Source organism: Ambystoma mexicanum, chromosome 9 (genome assembly GCF_040938575.1).
Source record: "Ambystoma mexicanum isolate Mex_15411 chromosome 9, UKY_AmexF1_1, whole genome shotgun sequence".
NCBI classification, from domain to species: Eukaryota; Metazoa; Chordata; class Amphibia; order Caudata; family Ambystomatidae; genus Ambystoma; species Ambystoma mexicanum.
Window position 1 is genome coordinate 1,212,698,290 of NC_090931.1, and position 20,246 is coordinate 1,212,718,535.

General features: G+C 44.9%; 1 protein-coding gene across 1 annotated transcript in view; it reads left to right on the plus strand.

Annotated features, from left to right (window-relative positions):
• Positions 1-20,246, plus strand: part of LCT (lactase) — a 436,501-nt gene that overhangs the window by 107,840 nt on the left and 308,415 nt on the right. Inside the window, exons 2-3 of the mRNA XM_069613984.1 lie at positions 15,214-15,296; positions 17,084-17,167. Of these exons, the coding sequence (XP_069470085.1) occupies positions 15,214-15,296; positions 17,084-17,167 (167 nt within the window). The remainder of the gene's footprint in view (positions 1-15,213; positions 15,297-17,083; positions 17,168-20,246) is intronic.

Consider the following 20,246-nt stretch of genomic DNA (forward strand, 5'->3'; position numbering starts at 1 on the left):
TCCTGAAACCCTCTGCCCAGTTAGGTCAGTGGGGGGTACCCATCAAATCCTGGCAGCAAGGAGGGATCTTAAGACTCCTCTGAGTGGCCCAGGACACAGGAGACTAGGTCCCCACATTCTGCCAGCCATTCCCAGGCTCGCAGAATCCGGTAAAACCTGGAAGATCAGACGGGCGCCTCAAGGAGCAGTGCCTCTGAGTCAGAGGATGAGTGGACCAGGGTTACCCGAACCAAAAAGGCCAATAAGGCAAAAAGGGCCTTGCTTAAGGACCCCTTAAAGCGGATTAAGGCAATAAGGAGTGTCATCACCCCTTATCACAAGAACGCCAAGTATTCTGTTTGGGAACACTTGAAGCTTTATGAGCAAATGATGGAGACTTTCCATTTGAAAGACAGCAGTAGCTGCATTCAGTATGTAAAATGGACATTCTCCCCAGAATACTCCAGTTTCTTTGCGTTGCTGGAGGACCAAAATCATTCAAGATGGTCCACCTACAGGGCGGCCATCTTGAAACATTTTTCTGTTCACAGAAATCCCCAAGAGGCTCGCAAGGCAGCCTACAATTTGCAATGTGGGGAGGATCAGGCCCCACAAGAATTTGTGCAGGAGTTAAAGCGTGCTTTTGCGCAGACTGCAAAAAGGGTACGCACGGACAGTAAAGAATTTGTTAATACGTTTTTCCATGCCTTACCCAAATACATAATGACCCAGCTCGTGAGAGACTTTCACGAGAAAAGATCTTTAGACTGGGTCATTGAGCAAGCCACCCGCATCTATGAGGTGCAGAAACCAGTGGAAAATAAGAATCAGTCCAAAAACCCCAAAACCAACAGCACCCCTGCTGCTGCCAAGGTTGCAGAGGTAATAGTTGCCCCAGTTTTAGATTCGGAGGGCCTAAAAACCTGCCTGCACCGAATAATTCTCAGCCCAGAAGGCCCTCGGGCCAGTCACAGACAGGGAGTCAAGGAGGTAATCCCACAAATGGGGTCCCTCGCTCCCCTGACTATGTAAATCCCCGCTACAAGGGAAACAGACCCATCCTGGGTTATGTGTGGACTCCTCCAGCCCAAGGGGGGGTTCCAGCCAAGCACCTGACCCAAGGAACTTCCCTCCTAACTTCCCACAGGAGGGCAGAAATTCCCCAAATCCTGGGCAGAACTTGTTCCCCAGGATCCACCCAACTTCCAGCCCCAAAATCATCCACCCTTCTTTCCCCACTTCCCTGAGCCCAGACCACCTAATCCGGGAGAGGGGAGGCCAAGGGTGGAGGGGTACCCAAATCTTCCCAACCCGGGGTACTACCAGAGAAGGGATAGCTACCCTTCCCGGGATCAGCCCAGGGGAGAAAATAGAACCCCGTATCAGCCTGAGCGGGTTTCCCAACTTGAGTGCCAGGTCCAAAATATGGCACGGGATCTGGGTCACATACTGAGGGCTCAACAGAACCCTCAGATGAGCATGCCACCGCAGAATGCCCCTAACTCTAGGCCTGGTGCTCCAGAACAATGACGGGGGCAGCACCCCGATAACCCACCGGTTCCCAGGGAGGAGGCACAAGGGGAAGGGGGGTGTAAAGCCTTGGAGGAAGCTTCCTTCCCCACTTGTAAACAGCCCCTGGAAACCCAGGAACCGGAAACAAAATCTCCTGCCCCTGAAAGTCTGCCTCCCAAGGAGCAGAGGGGGGGGTAGGAGAAACAAAGTACCCAAACAGACCCACTTTGTGGAGGAGGTACAGATCTTCCAATTTGAGGGAGAGGGATCCCAAGAGGATCCTGGGGAAAGGATCTTCTCCTTCAGAGATGGGGGAACTCCTCCCAAGGAAAAACGGGTCTCAAGGGATTCCAACCCAGACTGGGTAGATGTGGGGATTGAGCTGTCGCCGCCCATCATTCTATCCCAGAACCAACAATACCGAAAACCCCTGTTTCAAACCCATCCTGGTGACTGCCTCCAAAAAGGGGGGGGGGCGGCCCAGAACCGGAACCAGGGAAACCTAAAACCAAATCAATAGACTGGGTAGATGTGGGGATTGAGCTGTCACCGCCCATCATACTATCCCAGAACCAACAATACCGAAAACCCCTGGTTCAAACCCATCCTGGTGACTGCCTCCAAAAAGGGGGGGGCGGCCCGGAACCAGAACCAGAACCAGGGGAACCCAAAACCATCTCCTGTTGCCAACTTTTCCTTTCTGATTCCCGAGACTCTCCACAGAATTCTGCCCAAATCTCTTCTCTCGCAAAGTCCAAAACCAGAAAATTAGCCCACCAGTTGTCCAAAAATGTGCATTATCTGTGCCCCCTTACAGAGAAGGAGGGAAGATACTATGCCCCAGTTCAAGTACAGGAGCAGGGTACAATTTTGGCACTGGTGGACACTGGATCCCAAGCTACACTTCTGTCCAAAAGGACCTTTGATGAACTAAATGCAGGAAGGGGGGAGAATTACCATATTCCTCTCACCTCTCTTCCTGGACAACTCCAGAACTTTGACGGGAAGGAAATTCCTGTCGAGGGGACTGCAGATTTGGACATCAAAATTGGGCGACACAAGGTGAAACACCGGGTCATAGTAGTGACTCCAGAGGGCACCCCTTGTTTACTAGGGAATGACCTCCTGAGAAGGTTGTCACCCCTAATAGATTGCGTAAACAAGGTCCTCTGGACCCAGACTAGCCGACCAATAAAATTAAAACAGAGCGTCAACCATATTAGTTTAAACGGCACATGCCTCATGGTTGAACAAAAATCTGACCAAGTAGAATTTCACTTCCAAAACAACCAGATTCCAGACGTGACAGTAATAGCAGTAGGACAAGAGACTGGTGATGGGGGGTCCTCTCTATTTCTGAAAATCAACCTTCCTTCCAGTTTAAGGTGGCATTCCACACTGGAAGGAAACACTCTGAAATTCTTTACCAATTCCCAATCAGACATTCCCACTCCGATGGTCCAGAAAGATGTGAAATCAGCTCAGAGCCTGGCTGATGTTCAGCAAATTGGAGAGCAGTTGTTCATCCCTGTTCAGTTAAATGAAGGGAAGGACTCTGTTCTCGCCCGAGTGTGTGTGTACAACGGTAAGAGCTTCATCAGCGAAGCCATGTTCTGCCAACTCCCAAAAGATCCAGCCATTCCCGCATTCAAACTGATAGACAAATGGGAAATGGACCTGGAAGCACCTAATTCAAAACATCTCCTGCCAAGCAGGTGTATGCTCAAAATCTCCATTGGCAACAAGAGCATAGTCCAAAATTGTTGGGTCGTGCGAGACATCACTGCCACCTTTTACTTAGGCAGTGACATTCTCAATCGCTTTGCCATTAGTTTGGACCTAGTAAACTTCAAAGCTTGGTCCTGATTAGCAGATAATCCCATGGGCTTTGATGATCCAGAAAAAGCATTTAGGTCAGCTCAATTGCTACCTTATGCAGTTGAAATTCCGATTGAAGAGGAAGTCACCATCCCAGAAAGGACCCGACAATTCTCCCTGGAAGTGAAAGTTAAAAGAGAACAAAAATTGAAAAACCCAGATGCTTATATTCATCTAAATGCTTCCCTCCAACAGCAAGGGTTAGGGGTAAACCCAACACCATTAGTCAACATAGAACATGACACCATTCCAATAGAGGTGGATAACAGCGACTTAAAGAGTATTAGTCTAGCAGCAGGCACCATTATTGGAATGGCGGTTGATGACCGACATTTCTCCATTGATTTAGGAAATGAACTGTTAGGACCAATCCCCAAGGACTGTTTTGACAGTGACAGTGATGACAATACAACACCAGACAGGACCTTTACCCAGCATGGGGGGAACTTCCTGGTGTACACTTCTTGCCCTTATGGTAAGGAAGATGTGACTTGTGACTTCAGAGGGGATGAGGTGATTTTCCAGGTCCATGAGGGCTGCCTTTCCCACCTGAAGCCTCCGGCCCAAATCAGCACTCTGACCAGGGACTTCTCCACCCAGCTGGAGAAGGCAGCTGAGATAGCAAAACCAGAAGTCTTTCCAGGCTTCAGGCAGATGGTGGAAGAGAGAGTCAACCTAGCTGATGCCTGTGTGACTCTAGAACAGAAGCAAAAGTTGAAACAAGTTTTCTTGGATTTCCAAGATCTCTTTGCGGTAGACTCATATGACTGTGGTCGCACAGACATCCACACAACCACAATTCCCATGGACCCTGGCATGACTCCAGAGTTTGTGAAGCAATATCGCTTGCCTCTCGCATCCATGGAGTCCCTTACTGAAATAATTAAGAACCTTGAGTCCCGGGGGATAATCCGTCCAGTACACAGCACCTTCAATAATCCGGTGCTGGGAATATTGAAGCCAAACGGCCAGTGGAGACTCTGCGCCGACCTTAGGGAACTCAACAAATGGGTCCATACTTCCCGATGGCCTCTGCCCTACATTGACCAAGGGCTGTCCCAGATTTAGGGGTCACAGGTATTCACTGCAATAGACCTGACCAATGGATACTGGACCGTGCCTGTCAGTAGGGAGGACCAATACAAACTGGCTTTTACCTTTGGGGGCCAGCAGTACACATGGACCCGGACTCCCTTCGGATACCTCAACTCCGGCAATGAGTTCAACATTTTCCTACACAAGGCCATGCCCAACCTGGGTGCGAGGGGTAACCTGGCTTATGTAGATGATGTCCTCATCAAAAGTTCATCTGTGGAAGAACACATAGCGGAGATCTGTTATGTTCTGACCCAGTTGAGGGCCGCCAGGGCAAAACTTTCCTTTCAGAAAGCACAGTGGTGTAGAACCCGTGTTAATTTCTTGGAGCATGAGATTACCCCTCAGGGTCTCTGTCCCCAGGAAAAGAAAGTGGAAGCACTTCAGAAACTGAAAGACCCCACAACTCTGCGGGAACTAAGGAGCCTCCTTGGACTGACTAATTACAGCAGAAAGTTCATTGAGGGCTACGCAGAGATCACCAGACCCCTGATTCATCTCTTCAAGGGGGGGTCAAGTGGGAATGGGGTCCAGAACAATCCGAGGCAGTAAGACGGCTCAAAAGAAGCCACTCACAAGCGTCCTGCCTAGCTTACCCTGTCAGAAACAAGGAGTTTTTCCTGGAGACAGGGTTCTCTAATACGTGCTTGACGGCAGTATTATACCAAAAGCATGACAAGGTCAATAAAGTAATCTCCTATGCGAGCAAATCTTTATCCTCTGTGGAGGAAAAATTCAACGATTGTGAGAAGGCACTCCTGGCAACGGTGTGGGCATTGAAGAATTACCGCCCGTTCATCCAGGGGGAACCCATCATAGTGGAGACTCCACACCAGCCTCTGCAATATCTCCAAAGTGACAGAATCCGAGCCGGAAATGTGAGTAATTCCCAAATTACTTCCTGGATTCTGTCAATGCAAGGCTTTCCTGTGGAGGTCAGATATGGCCAAAACAAGAAGAGTCCCCTCGCGCAAGGTCTGGCTGACTTGCATGATTGTGCCAGAGAAAACTGTCTCGAGGACAAAAGTCTGAAAATCAAGGACAACATGGAGGCATACCTTAATTCCCCACACAAAGTCTTTGAAGAGGGCAAGTGTGAGGGAATGCCCACTGTCTATGTGGATGGATGATCTTACCATGTGACAACAACGGGGAAAAAGAACTGGTGGCCGGCTTAGGGAATGCATTCCCTATGAAGGAGTCCCCAGAACCCTCCGCTGGGTACATAATTGGTCCCCGAAGTAGTCAGGTGGCAGAATTGATGGCTGTGTATCAAGCCATCCTCACTGCTGTCCAACATCAACTCCACAAACTGGTCATAATCACAGATTCAGATTATGTACGGAACGGGTTCGTGGAGCACCTGGTTAAATGGAACACCAGAGGCATGTTATGTGCTAATAACAAACCCTTGAAACATGGCAAGTTAATTCAAAACATTGATGATCTGGTCACTACGAATGGGATGACCATCTACTGGAAGAAGATCAAGGGTCATTCCAAAGTAGAGGGACCAGACAAAACTGGAAATGACTTAGCTGATCAGCCGGCCAAAACCGGGGCCATCCAAGGGGATCTAATAGAGATTGAGTCCCTGTTGGGGGAACTCCAGGTCACTGCTATCACTAGGTCCCAGACAAATGCTAACAATGATCTTTCAACTGCACAATGGAGTAAGGAGACCCCAGATGCTGATTTGATTACGGCTCAAAGGGGGATCCAATAATTGGTAAGTTTTACCAGCACATTGAGGACCCTGAGAACTTTCCCCTGACGGATACCGATTACATTGGGAAAGAGGACCTTAGAGTGTTGATGAAATGTCCAAAGATGTTCCGAATCCAAGACGGTTTGTTGGTAAGGAAATCCCAAGCTGGCCATGATCAGTGGGTGGTCCCTACCTCATTCCGAAGCCTGATGTTAAGTCACGCCCATGATGCAGCCACCGCCGGTCATAGGGGGTTTCATACAACACTTGAGATCTTAAGAGAGGTTGCATACTGGCCACACATGGGGCAGGACCTCGACCAATACTTGAAGGGGTGTCTTGTGTGTGCACAATTTCAGCCAACATCCCTCACACACCGGGCGCCTCTCCAAAAGAGGGGGATGACACTGCCATGGTCAGATTTGCAAATCGACTTCATAGGCCCCGTGATTCGCTCCTCTAGGGGAAACAAGTACATGTTGACGGTCACATGCTTGTTTACCAAGTGGGTGGAATGTTTCCCGGCCCCAAACTGCAAGGCAGAAACAGCAGCTGCCCTGATGATTAACCACATCTTTTCCTGTTTTGGTCTACCTCAAAGGATTGAGTCAGACAGAAGTAGCCATTTCACCAGCGAGTTAATGACAAAGATGTGGGAGATACTGGGGGTCAAAAGGAAGCTACATATTGCTTACCGGCCAGCCTCTTCTGGTGCAGTGGAGAGATACAACAGAACCATTGTGAGCATATTAAAAGAGTTTGTGGCAGATTCTGGGCCAAGTTGGGATATCCGATTACCTCTGATCCTAATGGCCATCAGATCTACCCCTTCATCTGCAACTAAAATGTCACCATTTGAGCTGATGACTGGACGCAAGATGGTGCTTCCCCAGCATTTGCTCTACAGGACCCAAGAGCAGACATTGATAAATGCCTCCACAACTCATGAGTATGTGGAGAATTTAAGGAAACAACTCCAACATGCTTTTGCCTGTGCACAGCGAAATCTAGAAAGATCAGCTGATAGCATGAAGACCCATTACGATTTGAAAACTTCCAGGAAAGTATATAATGTGGGAGACAGGGTCTATCTATACAATTTCCAAAGAAACCAGACCAAACAGCGAAAATGTTTGCCTACATGGAAGGGACCGTTTGAAATTGTAGATAAGATCTCCCCAGTTGCCTACAAGATCCGCATCCCCAAAGGTAGTTCGGCAGAAGGGGAAGACAAGTGGGTCCATATAAATCAGTTAAAGTGTTGCCATCCCAGGCACACTCTGCAGCAACTGGAGGAGTCCTCTGCAATACCAGAGGGGGCCGCTCCAGAGTAATTCAGTTCCAACCCTAAAATATCCCACATATAGTCTCTAAAATATTATGATTCTTGAACGAAAATGTCTTATAATTATATCTTGTTTTTTTAAAAATAAGAATGTAAATGTCTATTGATTTATAAAATGTATATGCCGCCCCACTATATCAATAGTGGGGGAGAAATGTCTACGAATAGGTATTGCCGATTTGCTTTGTCATCCTAGGAGAAAGAAAACCTGGAGACTGACCACGGAAGACGACCCGGGGACCGGGAGCAAAGATCCGAGGGGCCTGGGGCACCGCCCAATACTCCCATCAGGACCGGCGAGGAGAACCGATCGATCCACCCTGATGGAGGAAAAGATGCTGAACTTTGTCATCTGCGGAATCGGAAGAAGATGATGCATACATCCCAACGCGTGGATCAAAACATCCTTTGCACCTGACTCCCCCTCGACTTGAAATCAAAGCGCAGTCGGGCGGGGGGGCTTGTTGGGTGTCCTGACCCACGTTTGGACTATTATGCTGCAACATTTGGTGCTGTGGGCTTAGGAAATCCAAGATGGCGGAAAAGCCTACATTTGCGCCAGGATCCAGGAAACCCGCACAGTTTTTTGCACACACCAAAATGGTCGGCTGACCTACCACCCACCAGTGCGAGAGTGATGGGCCAGGAGTGCCATGAGTGGAATGCGTGCCAAAGGAAAAACAGCAGTGCCTGTTAGCTCAAAAAGCGCTATGAAATCACCTTTGTTTCTCTGAAATGCAAGCTAAAAATGCCTATTTCAAACATTGCAAGATATTCAAAAATCTCACTGAACCCAGCCGACATTTGGCAGAAGGTAGACTTGTGTGCATACTAAATCTGGAAAGAGAAAGATCCTAAAATAATGTTCATGATGAAACTGGCTGAGCTGTGGATGTCAGCAGCCTAAGTTAAATTGGACTGAAAGACACTCAAATCTAAATGTTTAAAATAAATGAGTGACCTACTGTTGAGTGTCACATAGTTTGCAACTGTTAAATGTCATAGTTTTGAACTTAGAATCAGCGTTCTAGCTGCATGTGTAAAAATTGTAAGTTTGATTTGGATGAAGAAAAACTGGGAACAAAAGTGACATTTAGCTGAAGCCTGGCTTAAAGAGATTGAATTCTGCCTGACAACTACCCCCGACGGGAGTTGAAACTTGCTCAACAGATGTTCCCAGGCCTGGCCTGCATTCTCCTGCCCTCACCAAAAGGAGATGACACCTCCCTGATTGAATCAGGGGAGGAGCACCTAGGACTGGAGGGAAACAGAACAATGAGCCTTCCTTGGCTCCGGCAAATGTTAAATTAGGGGGGGGGTCGTAAATCTCTTCCTCTTGAGAGAAACAGGGAGGGGCAGTGTCCCTGTGAGCAACTTGAGTTGGAGGAAGTGGACAAACCAGAAATTCCACCATGTGCTTTCGGAAACCACACCCCTCTGGGCCAGAGCATAATTTTAAAAAGATGGATAATTCATAGTACAGACTTGTCAAAATTATATTATTAATATCATTATTCTTGTGATTTTTCTGTGCACATTTTAAGAGGTATTAGGTCTCTGTGGTATGTTCTTGGGGATAGTAGCGGAAAATAGGTTGTTACTCCAAATGTATGTATGTTAAAAATCTGACACCTTATCATCTGATACCCATATTCCTTGTGCACATTTGTGTAAAATCTGGAAAAGTTTAGAGGTCGTTATCTGGATGAAAAGGGCAGAATTCTGTCAGAAGTGGACACAACATCTTACAAAGACAGGTATCGGATGGTTTGGTGCTACAGAAAATATGTTAACTGGACATATAATATTAGAAAAATGGTACATAGATAAATGTGTATTTGGATCAAGACCCATAAACTACCTCATCATGATGACTCACTCTGACACACAACTCAGTTCCCCAATCAAGGGGGAGAGGAAAACTTGGCCAATGATAAATTGTGAGGGGCAGGCTTAGTTATGCCAACACACACCTATTTTCTAAAGACATAAAAAGGACCACTGAAATCCAGGTAGCGACATTCATTTTCCAACCTTCAACTGAATTCCTGCGCAGCACGCTGATGGAGATCCAGACTAACTCCAGAACAAAAACTCCAAAGAGCTGAACTCTTCAGCAGGCCTCAACATCTTTTGCAAACTATTCAACCGCCGGGCTGTGCGGTTTGCTGCTTGCTAAGAGTCCTGTGTATCCAGAACAGAACCAGTACCCAGAAAGCAGTGCGGTATCCAGAATCCACTTGATCCAGACCAGCAGAACCAGAGACCCAGACCAGACTGCTGTGAACAGAACCGGTGCCTGATTGACCCGCCGAGCAGAGAGAACCGCAGCTAAACTTGTTTACCAGATCTGTGACAAGGCCATTCCTTTCAAATTTATAGTGTGAGTACCCAGCTAGAACTGTGCAGAACCCATCTCTTAGCTTAAAATAATTTGATTCAAAACATTTGAACCTGTTTAGAACTGCATCATAAGAAATTGGGTGTTCCTCCTGTTGATTCAAACCTTTCAAAGCGCATCTGTCATTCCGAAACTGTAATTTCATTTCTGAAAAACTACCTTTACAAAATCGTCTGTTTCTTTGGAACCGTGCATCCTAGGAACAACATTTAACTTTTATTGTAAAGCTAAGATTCCCAGCTTTCCAACAAGCTCTAACCCGACTTGCTACACCTTATAGCGCCTCCGTAATTACGCTCGACACACTAAAAAAAAAGTGCAGCATTTTGACATTTTGCTTCATTTCAACCATGTGTAGAAAGATCTGTCCTTTGCTTCCATTACTGAATTACTGAAATCCGTTTTCAACCTGATAATCCCTCATTAATCATTGTTAGTGTGGACCTGAACTGATTTAAAGTATCTCTCACTCACCCAGAACCTCTAGAGGGAATTAAAATCAATTTTAGCATATTTCACTCCCTTGCAGATCACCTGAAAGTCTTTTGCCTGTGTTTCAAAATCATCCCTGGCGCTATAAGCTTGCTAGGGGGGAACTGAATTTGTATTGTACTGTGATTGTATTCCTGAAGACTGTGTGTGTTACTTCCATCTCCTTACATTGCATAGGGGGGGTAGTGAATTGTCAGAGAAAAAGTGATCATATTATCTTTTGCTGAAATCATATCAAGTTTATTTCTGTACTGCCTTTTATTCATCTTTGCATCTCCTTGAAACCATAAAGCATTCTCAGCTACCTTATCCTCTATACTACTCCTAAGTAATTAAACCAGTGTGCTAGTATAACATCATCCATTGTGGATCACTGTCATATGTGTAAGTGTGATATCAAATATTAATTTATTATAAAAGTGTGATATATATCTATTGTTTAATTTTTCAAATAAACCTTTTTAATTTGCAAAACAAACCTACTTCTTGGCTCAGTGGGGTCAGGGGGATTCTAAGAGAGGGGCGTTATACAAGGGTTCATCATCCAGATTATACCTTGTCATAAAAATATATTAATAAGGGCTTCCTTTGAGCAATCCAAAACAAGGCACTGACTTAGTGTTCGTTTTTGGTCCCAATGCAATGATGTCAAGTGACTTCAATTCAGCAATCCCACTAAGAATAAAGTATTCACGTGGAAAGTGAATAATGAAGCCCTGTCCAAATTGGACTCAATTCGCTATCTGGGGGTCCTATTCAATAACTTGATAAGTGAGTGGAGTTGGACAAATGAGTTGTCGTCTTGTATGAAAATTCTTGCACTACAAGGAGCAAAATTGCATGCAAAATATGGGAAGTTTTCCCTACAGCCGGTAATTACTTTCTATACCTAGAAAGTGACTCCAATAATATGTTTTGGGAGTGAAGCATGCTGGAACATTGATGCCAAATTTTGGACCCAACTGGAAGCCAAATCTTGGCGTAAAGTACTCAATTTACCACAGTGTGTCTCAATGGTGGCAATTCGACATGAGCTGGGACTCAACTCTTTATATGCCTCAGTACTGTGGAAATCCATAACTTTGCTACGAAAAATGAGATTAACACCTGGAGCAAAACCCTACCTAATTCTAAATAATAAAAGCATTGACCCTTCAGCTTCTTTGCTAAATAGATGGGAAGAGAAACTGTTGTCAATTTTAGCAGCGGCAGATGTAAACATGTCACTAGTGCTTCAAATTCCACAACTGGCGAAGGTAAAGTTCAGTCAATGGAATTGGATAACCAACCTCAATACAAGAGTTTCATTGTCAACAGCAGTAGACTTAGGAATGTCCTCGCAAGAAGTAGGAGAACTACCAAAATATCTCACCAAATTTCCATCGCAATACCACCGAAATCAGTTCCTGAGAATGCATCTTAATTTGTATCACACACGAGAGATTGTGATGAAAAGAAAGGATTCGGTTACGAAGAGTGACATCTGTCGTTTCTGTCAAACACAAACGGAATCAATAAAGCACTTGATAATTGAATGCGCTAACATTCCCAACCAGCGTTCGCTGCACTTAGCGCGTTTTGCTCCAAAGAACGGAAATGTGGCTGATTAGTGGAGCTATGCAATATCAGGGATAAACACCAACCTAACATGTGCAATCATCAACTTCGTCGACATGATCCTTCCACGTTCAACAGAGTGGTTTGTCACAGGTGGATAAGGACATAATCCTGAAATGTGAGATTTGAGTTTAAGGCTAATGCAAAGAGGAAGGGAAACGAGATTCAAGAATCAGACGACTATGACTTTTTGATTAACAGGAGAGGACAAAGTTTGTCTGTGGTGTTTTCCCTTATCTTTCTCTGTGTCTTTCTCTGTGTCTTTGCTCTCTTTCTTTCTAGAAGATGTAAATAATGATGAAAGTTGTGACAAAAATTTTTTTTTTCTTATCAAACTAAAGTCAATAAATAAATTTTAAAAAAAAGATATAAAACTAATAAATAAATAAATAAATAAATAAACAAACACGGAAAGGAAACAAAGATTGTAAGTATAATTCCAGACTCCTAGAGGCTAGTCAATATGGATTGGCTTGGGCACCTGTTGTCAGGCTGGGGGAACGCACCTTTATTAAAACAGAGCCACTGGACAATCACAACCCATCTTGTTCAAGCAGCCAATGCACAGGCATCTAAAAGGGTGCAGTCACAGGGCCTAAACCTGTTGAAAAACAGCTACCCCCAGTAGGCTGGTCCTAGATGATAATGTCTGCACATCGTTCAGGCTTTCTTTGTATACTCACATTATCCGTCAATATTAGTGCCTTTACGATCTTACGTGTCATTGTTCAGACCATTGCATGTGAGGAGTTGGGTTAAAAAACTTGGCTACCCCTCTCTGAAAGGGGAGTTCACACTTTTCCTGTCATGTGAAAATTATAGCACTAGTATCCTGCACTTTGGAGAATCCTAATATTCCAAAGCCTATCATTTAATTTATAGGGAGAATGGATCTTCACCTGCCCAATATGCACCACCTAAATCCTTTTCAAGAATATGCGAAACCTAATAATAAGCAATTGCAGTTTTCATTACCCATCCCTATTGCATCAGTCGCGAACCATAAGCACCGCAGAAGGACCCTTTGTATGAAGGTATGTAGTTAGGAATTTGAGACCGATTTTGCGATTTTTCACTGGATTGCCCTTTTAACATTGGAAAGGTCCCAAACTAAATTACCTGAAATCAATCAAAATAATCGTAGACTAAATGTGCATATCAGTGCTTGCATCGGTAGACGTTCCGATTTAGCTCCCATAAATGGTTTTCTTTTCTCTACAAACTCTTGCAGTTCTTTTGGAACACCCTTGACAGGGCTGGGCATATAAAAAGCCATATGCAGTCAGGCTTTCAGATATCCACAGTGAATATGTATGAGAAGATTTTAGTATTCGGTAGATCAGCAAGCCCAGCCCTGCCTTTGATTTTGCTGGTTAGATCTTATCAGCTTGACGGTTTCAATTTACTTTGAACTGGCTTATGCTCCATTTTGTGTGCCCGGGTACTTGCCTACCTAAAACATATCAGCTGAACCATCTGTGGTCGTCTGAACTTATCCACCCGCTCAAGCGATCAGAGCCATGGTACTGAAGTTGTGGCTGTCCAATGTTTCACTTACCAACTTATGTTTACTCTTACTTTAACCCTTTACGGTGTGTTGTGAATTTGTTGTGTCTCAGTACGGTTTGTGTTGAACCTGTTTTTTGCACTTATTGTACATTCCCTTCCTCTCCCTCTCCCCTCTCCATGTTACAGCACTTGCACGACTTGAATTCCCTCTTGGTGTAGTAGGGACGTTTTTTTGTTCTCCTTCTCCCTCCCCTTCTTACACTTCCCCATCTCCCTCTCTCCCCCTTCATGTTACCGCACTTGCCAGGGACGTCATTTAGGGGTCGCCAGAGGACTTTTTTTTGTAATGCAAGCTCTTGGGCTGTGGCTAGCACCATGTGGCTCTTTACTTCTGGAGTGACTGGCTTTCTTGTTTAGGCCCCTTAAAAAAAAAAGAAGAAAAATAAGAACAGGAGCGCCACAAGTCACACTTTCAGCACTGACCTTAAATAAGAAAGAACAGGAATACCAAATAATGTGTCTTTCTGGAATTCTATACAATAATTGCTAGACTCATTAAAGGTTTATTTCAGGCACACTTCAGGGGGTGAGTCACTGATTCAGTCTGTTCTTAAACGCCTCAACTCAGCCTTTCATCCTTCTATGGTCGATGAATGAGTACCAACACAGGTTGGGTGATATTGGGTGTATATTTTTTCTATATAAAGCGCTTAAGAGTAAGTGCTATATAATAACATATCATTATCATTTGGTCATGGACGTCTGCTTGCATTCACAGTAATTTGGTAATATGGGCCTATACACACTGATCTTAACGATACGTATGGCGATCCATTCTTGTATGAAATGTACATCACATTAAAGTGATATTGTAACCGTATTTTTCGTAGTGTACAATGCTATGTGATGCCACTTCCTGTTTTGTCAACGGGTGAAAGGTCGTGTTTCATCGCTTCCCGTGACATCACTTCGGGGTGGGGTCAAATGACATCACTTCTTGTGATGTCATCAGGGGTCAAGGGTCGTGTGATGTCACTTCCGCTGCCCATGGCATTTTGGTGAAATGACGTCCCTGGCACTTGCACGACCCAAATCGCCTCATGGCCAAATAGGGATGTTGTTGTCTGTTCTCCTTCTGCCTCCCCCTCCTCCTCTCTTCCTCTCCCCCTTTCCCCTCCTCATGTTAGAGCACTTGCACAACCCGAATCGCCTCATGACCCCAAGTACGGACGTTGTTGTCTGTCCTCCTTCCGCCTCCCCTCCCCTTCCTCCACTCTCCCTCCTCCCACCTCCTCATATTACAGCAATCGCAAGACCCGAATCACCTCATGCACTAGTAGGGATGTTTTTGTCTATCCTCCTTCCCCCTCCCTCTCATCCCCCTGTCCCCTGCTTGCATCCTTTAGCACTTGCACGTTCCGGATGCCTTGACCTAGTAGGAATGTTCTGTCTTTGTCTTTCACTTCTTCATCGCTGTGTCCCCTCTCACCCCCTTGGTCTTGATGGTCCTTGAAACACAATTTTGCTGTATGGTGCACATTACAAATAACCAATAAATAAGATAATTAACATGTTGTGTACATTGGTAGGTTGTGTTGATGCTCCACTCCTCTCTCCGTGTTTTGAAACGTGTGTGGAAATAGTAATGAAACAATCTGATGTGGCTCAATTCCACAGGTGGGAGGCTGTCCATGGACCTCAGAATTGAGGATATCTTCAGTGGCGACTCATCAGAATCCCAACTGCGGACACTCATTGTGGTAAATGTATCCATTGACCTTTTTAAACACTGTTAGAATATTTTTCCAAATCCATACTTTTTTCATTTCCATAGTGGGACAAAGCCATAAATGGAAGTGTGATTATTGAATCTTTAGAAGTGTGTGCCCAGTCAATATCCAGATTTAGCGGGACTCAATCAGTAACTCAATATTCTTTTAAGGCGCGTTGTCCTTGGATCCGCGTGTGATAAACATTGGAGAAACAGCTACAACATGTTTAAGGGTAAAGAGAATAACACCAATGTAAGATGTTGGTGCTCCCCACTGCCACAGCCACCACTACCCAAACGACACCTGTACATCCAGTATCTGCGACGATCCAACTGACCCATTCCAGACTCATTCCCACCTCCCCACTCGGGAGGATAGCTCAGGGGAAACGCGCTCGCCTTGGAAGCAAGACGTTATAAATAACCAATTACAATTCCCATCTGATGCCAATGTACCCCCAAAGTCTTCGTGGATATGATAAGGGTTATGCTCTCCCCACTATGCATTTTGTTTAGGAATTTGTTATGTATCCCCACATATTATTTACATGTTGTCCAGTGCTTTGTTCTGGGAGAATTAACTTCTTGTGCTCCCTTGTCACTTGGGTCCAGGTCTGCACTATAAAAATACCTAATGAAAAAATTAAAAAAACTACTGATTTACCCACGATGTGGGCACTGTAAATTTTTGAAGAGTTCCTTTATGCTAATATATCTTATTCATTAAGTCCAGTAGCTCTGATATTCAGTCTGCTATGTGCTCCAAACACAACACGAGCTGTTAATGGGATTAGCCTACTGGAGACATACAAGTACGCATTAAGATCTGTTAGGATAGCTCAGTGCGTGAAGCAGTTGCCCTTTAGGTCATACTTCTGAGCTTAATAATTTGAGTGCCATTAAATTGGGGGAAAATAAAGCCTATTACAACCCTGGAGCAAGTTGCCAGCCAATCAGTAACTGTGGAACGCAGGCTTGAATGAGCAGTATAGGCCCGAGTTTGCTCCTGATTTTTAGCAACTTCCCTAGTGCGTCTTCTCCTCTCTGCCTGTCCCCATCCTCATGCCACCTCTTTCAATGCACACCATTCCCTTCACCCTTCCTACGCCCACACGCCACCTGTCCCCTTGCTGAACTCGTATCTTATAATGCCACAGCCTTCTGCCTCACTCCCAAACCTACCCTGTGTCCCACATGCCCACATCCCTGCAGTCATTGAAATGGAAGAGGGGTTCTGCACAGAGCCCCAGTTTTAATTTCAGTTACCTTTTTTTTCTTATTGTCAAAACACAATATCAACACCTGAAACTGTGCTGGGTGCTAATAGCGTTAATTTCCACGTTGACGGGAGATGAGGGTCTTGTGGAGGCCCTCACTCCAGTCCATCTGTGAATGCAGATATTAAAGCTATATGACTATAGGCCTTATGAGCAGATACAATACATTTTGGAGCGCAATATGTGTGTTTTATTGCTTAATAATGATTTGTAAATCACATACATGTGCCCAACACGGAGCCCCATCACGCTAAAATACAAAGAAATGCATTCAGCTAAAACAGTGATGTTGTTGCAATCGCACTGATCCCACAGTAATGCACAGTAAATTGAGTGCACTGTCCTAGCAATCCAATAAAGGCAGAGGATTGTGGCTGAACTGTCTGGGATATGGCCAGAATGACTGGAATATCATGGTCTCGACATAGCAACAAAATATATGAAAGAATGCTTTTTGTTAGCAATGATCTTTGAACACATTCTATTTTATTATTTCCAGGATCATATGGATTTTCTCGCTCTTGATGTACATTACAACTGTAAAAATACGGTCAATTTTGAAGAGAATATGAATAAATTGCAGGTAAATTGAGTCATTTAAAAGAATAAACTCTGCATTTTTCAAATTTCAGGAGTATTTTTGATTATTTCAGAATATAATCTCTGTATTAATGCCACTTACTCTGCTCTGATCACTCGTACGTTGTACCAGAAAAATGGCCACGTTGAAAAGTAACTTCTTTACCTCCACTTTTGTGATTTCGGCAGGCCAGATAAAGTACCCCTTACCCTATGTAATGAGGATATTGAAAGGCACTGAAGAGATTCATGACCAAATCGAGGAACGAGGCTGGAGGCTGGGATCCTTTATAAGGTCACAGAACTCAGAGGTGACATGAATTGTCATTTTTAGTTTTGGCTATTAGGTGATGCTGAAACCGCTACCTTTAAGCCGAAACAATTGTCATTAAAATAAGAGCTTTTCAATGCAGATGACATATGTTGATGCGTTTGGCTATGTGTCCAACCCATTTAACACCCATTTCTAAATCAAATCAATATGATTTTCCTCCCATTGGCACACATCTCCACCTTAAACCACACCCCTTTTTGCACTTTTTACGTGCATTTGTATTGTGTGCTGAATTTGTCAGCCATCTTTACTTCCAAAATGGCAGCCGCCATGTGTTAATGTTCATAAAAAGTTATTTGACTTAATTGATGCTTTAAAAAATAGGTACTGCAGCTTTTAAGTTATGCTACATATTGTAATGTATTTTGTACTAAAAATAAACAGTTCCATGTGTTAAAATTGTGGCAGAAATGGCTGTTTACACAAAAGATCGCGGCAAAAAGGCAGCAGTTTGTCTACCGCAATCCATGTAATGGATGCAGGGGACAACCGTGCAACCCCTGGACCCATTATACCATTTAAGGAGAGCGGGGGACACCCCCGCAGCCCCCACTCCCCTTAAATGGTATAATGGGATACACCTTTAATGGGTCAAACCACAGCATTTTTTCGCAATTTTTTGTGCAGATGACTTTTTTGCCACAATTTTATTACTGCATACCAAATAAAAAAGTTACTGGTATAATTATATTTTTTTCTACAATGCCTCTCAAAATGTCCATGTACTTTCTTCTGGGTGTGGGTGTCTAGTATGTTCTGCAATAAGTAGTACCTGATTGGATATGCTGTATGTTAGTGATGACAGTAGGATGTGGTTGGTTCTGCAGTATGTGATTTTTTTAGGCAAGGTAGCCATTTATTATTCAGCCTCCAAGTCTTCTCCATGAACGCAGTTCAGACCTTTTCCTCACCTCGATCCTTGCAAGGGAATCAGCCTTCCCAAGCAGTCCACTCACCACGTAACAGAAGAGCGAGGCTCCAGATCCACTCTGGATTTGCATTTAGTGATCCACTCTCTATCCTTCTGCCCTTATTATGCCAAACAAATCTTCCCTGCTTTGTGAGCACCCTGGAGGTGTGTGCACTGTGGCACAATGAAGACAGCTTTCCTGCAGGTGCAGGGACTTTGCCTTCTGCCTCCCTCAGCTTCCCCCTCCCCCTTATGCATTCTTAAAAGGCATCCCAGTGATGCATTGTATTTCCTTCGGATACAAGGACTGCATCAGCAACAGTTCTTGCAGGAGAATGTCAGGGTTATTTTCTCTTGAGCAAGCCACGTGTCCGCTAAAACTCTGGAAAACCACACAACACATGAAAGAGCTTCAACATTCAACAGAAATAATTGTTGGATACAGTGAACAGAATCCATTCATGAAAGCACCCCAGAGCAGCAGCCCATTCATGTATTTAGAGCTGTTTCTCAAAATAACTGGCAGAGCGTGTCGTGAGCGTGGGTGTGCTCAACTTCCGTTCACTGAGATAACAACCACGGGCTGTGCTGAATTAAAAGAATGGCTTTCATGTTAAATGTTAAATGTTAAATGTTAAAGGTATTTGTACCGCGCACCGTCACCAACGGAATTGGTCCCCAGGCGCTGAGGCGGATCTGTAAACGATAAAGGTGGGATGGGTTAGTAAGGTGAAGAAGGGAGTAGGATAGTGAGAGGAGTGGTGTTCTGTTCGCAGCTTCAACTCAGTATACACCTGGTGCTGAGCTTTGGTGTGGGTATCGGATCGGAGTCAGTCCACGTGTGCTGTTGTTCCGGCTTATGTGTTGTTGCAGTGTTGTGAAGTGCGTGCAGCTTGTTGTGCGAGAGATGGTTGTGTGAGTTTTTGAGTTAGATAAGTATGCAGAGATTGAACTTATATTGGTTAGTGGGTTACCTGACCTTTACCATGCTAACATTCGTAGTTCTGTCTGAGTGTGACACCTGTTGGCCCTTCATATTCCCATCTAGACGCGGCGCCGGTGTAACGCTCACCTGATTCCCGTAGAGGCGCCGGTCTTGACTGGGCGTATACCGTATCTTCAAAGGTGATGTGTAACACACGGCTGGCTCTTTGGGCTGGACCTCTGTGCACTGTATGTCTGACTCGAAGGGTAAGATGTCTGCAGATAGAAAATATGGGATTAATGAACTGGGTTATTGAATGTCTCTCTCTTCTTCCCTTTCTCTTCTCCTGTAGAACCCCAAGGTTAACGCTCTCACCTTAGGTAAGTGAACGCCGTGCTCTCCATCTGCCTCGGGGCAGGGTGCTGTAACCAGTTTCTTCACTGGATAAGGGGAGCAGGCCTCTTGACTTCAGAGGACTGCTGTCCGTCGTTTACTGCACGAACGGTAAGTTTCGAGTAATTCTAATGTCTTTAAAGTCTTTAGTAATGATGTCTCTTGTTTTGCAGGGTTCCAGCGATGGCGGATGACGGGCTGAAGTGAGTTGAAGATGGAGCCCGTGTGATGAATAGAAGCGCCTGGAAGCACGTAAGTAAGCGCTTGTTGCCTGCTTCACGATGCGCTCTAACTGTCTTTTTATTTTGCAGGTACAAGTTCGGAGCGGCTGGAGGGTGCCGGAATACCCACTGGGTTAGATGTGGAAAGGAGTAATGGCACGTGAGTATTAAAGTTCCCCAATGTCTTTAAGCGCACCTTGTTTTGTCTTTCAGATGCGGGATGCAGCGCCGAAGGCCTCCGGAGCGTGCGAAGAGTTGGTAAGCTTTTGTCTTTCAGATGCCGGAATGCAGCGCGAGGCG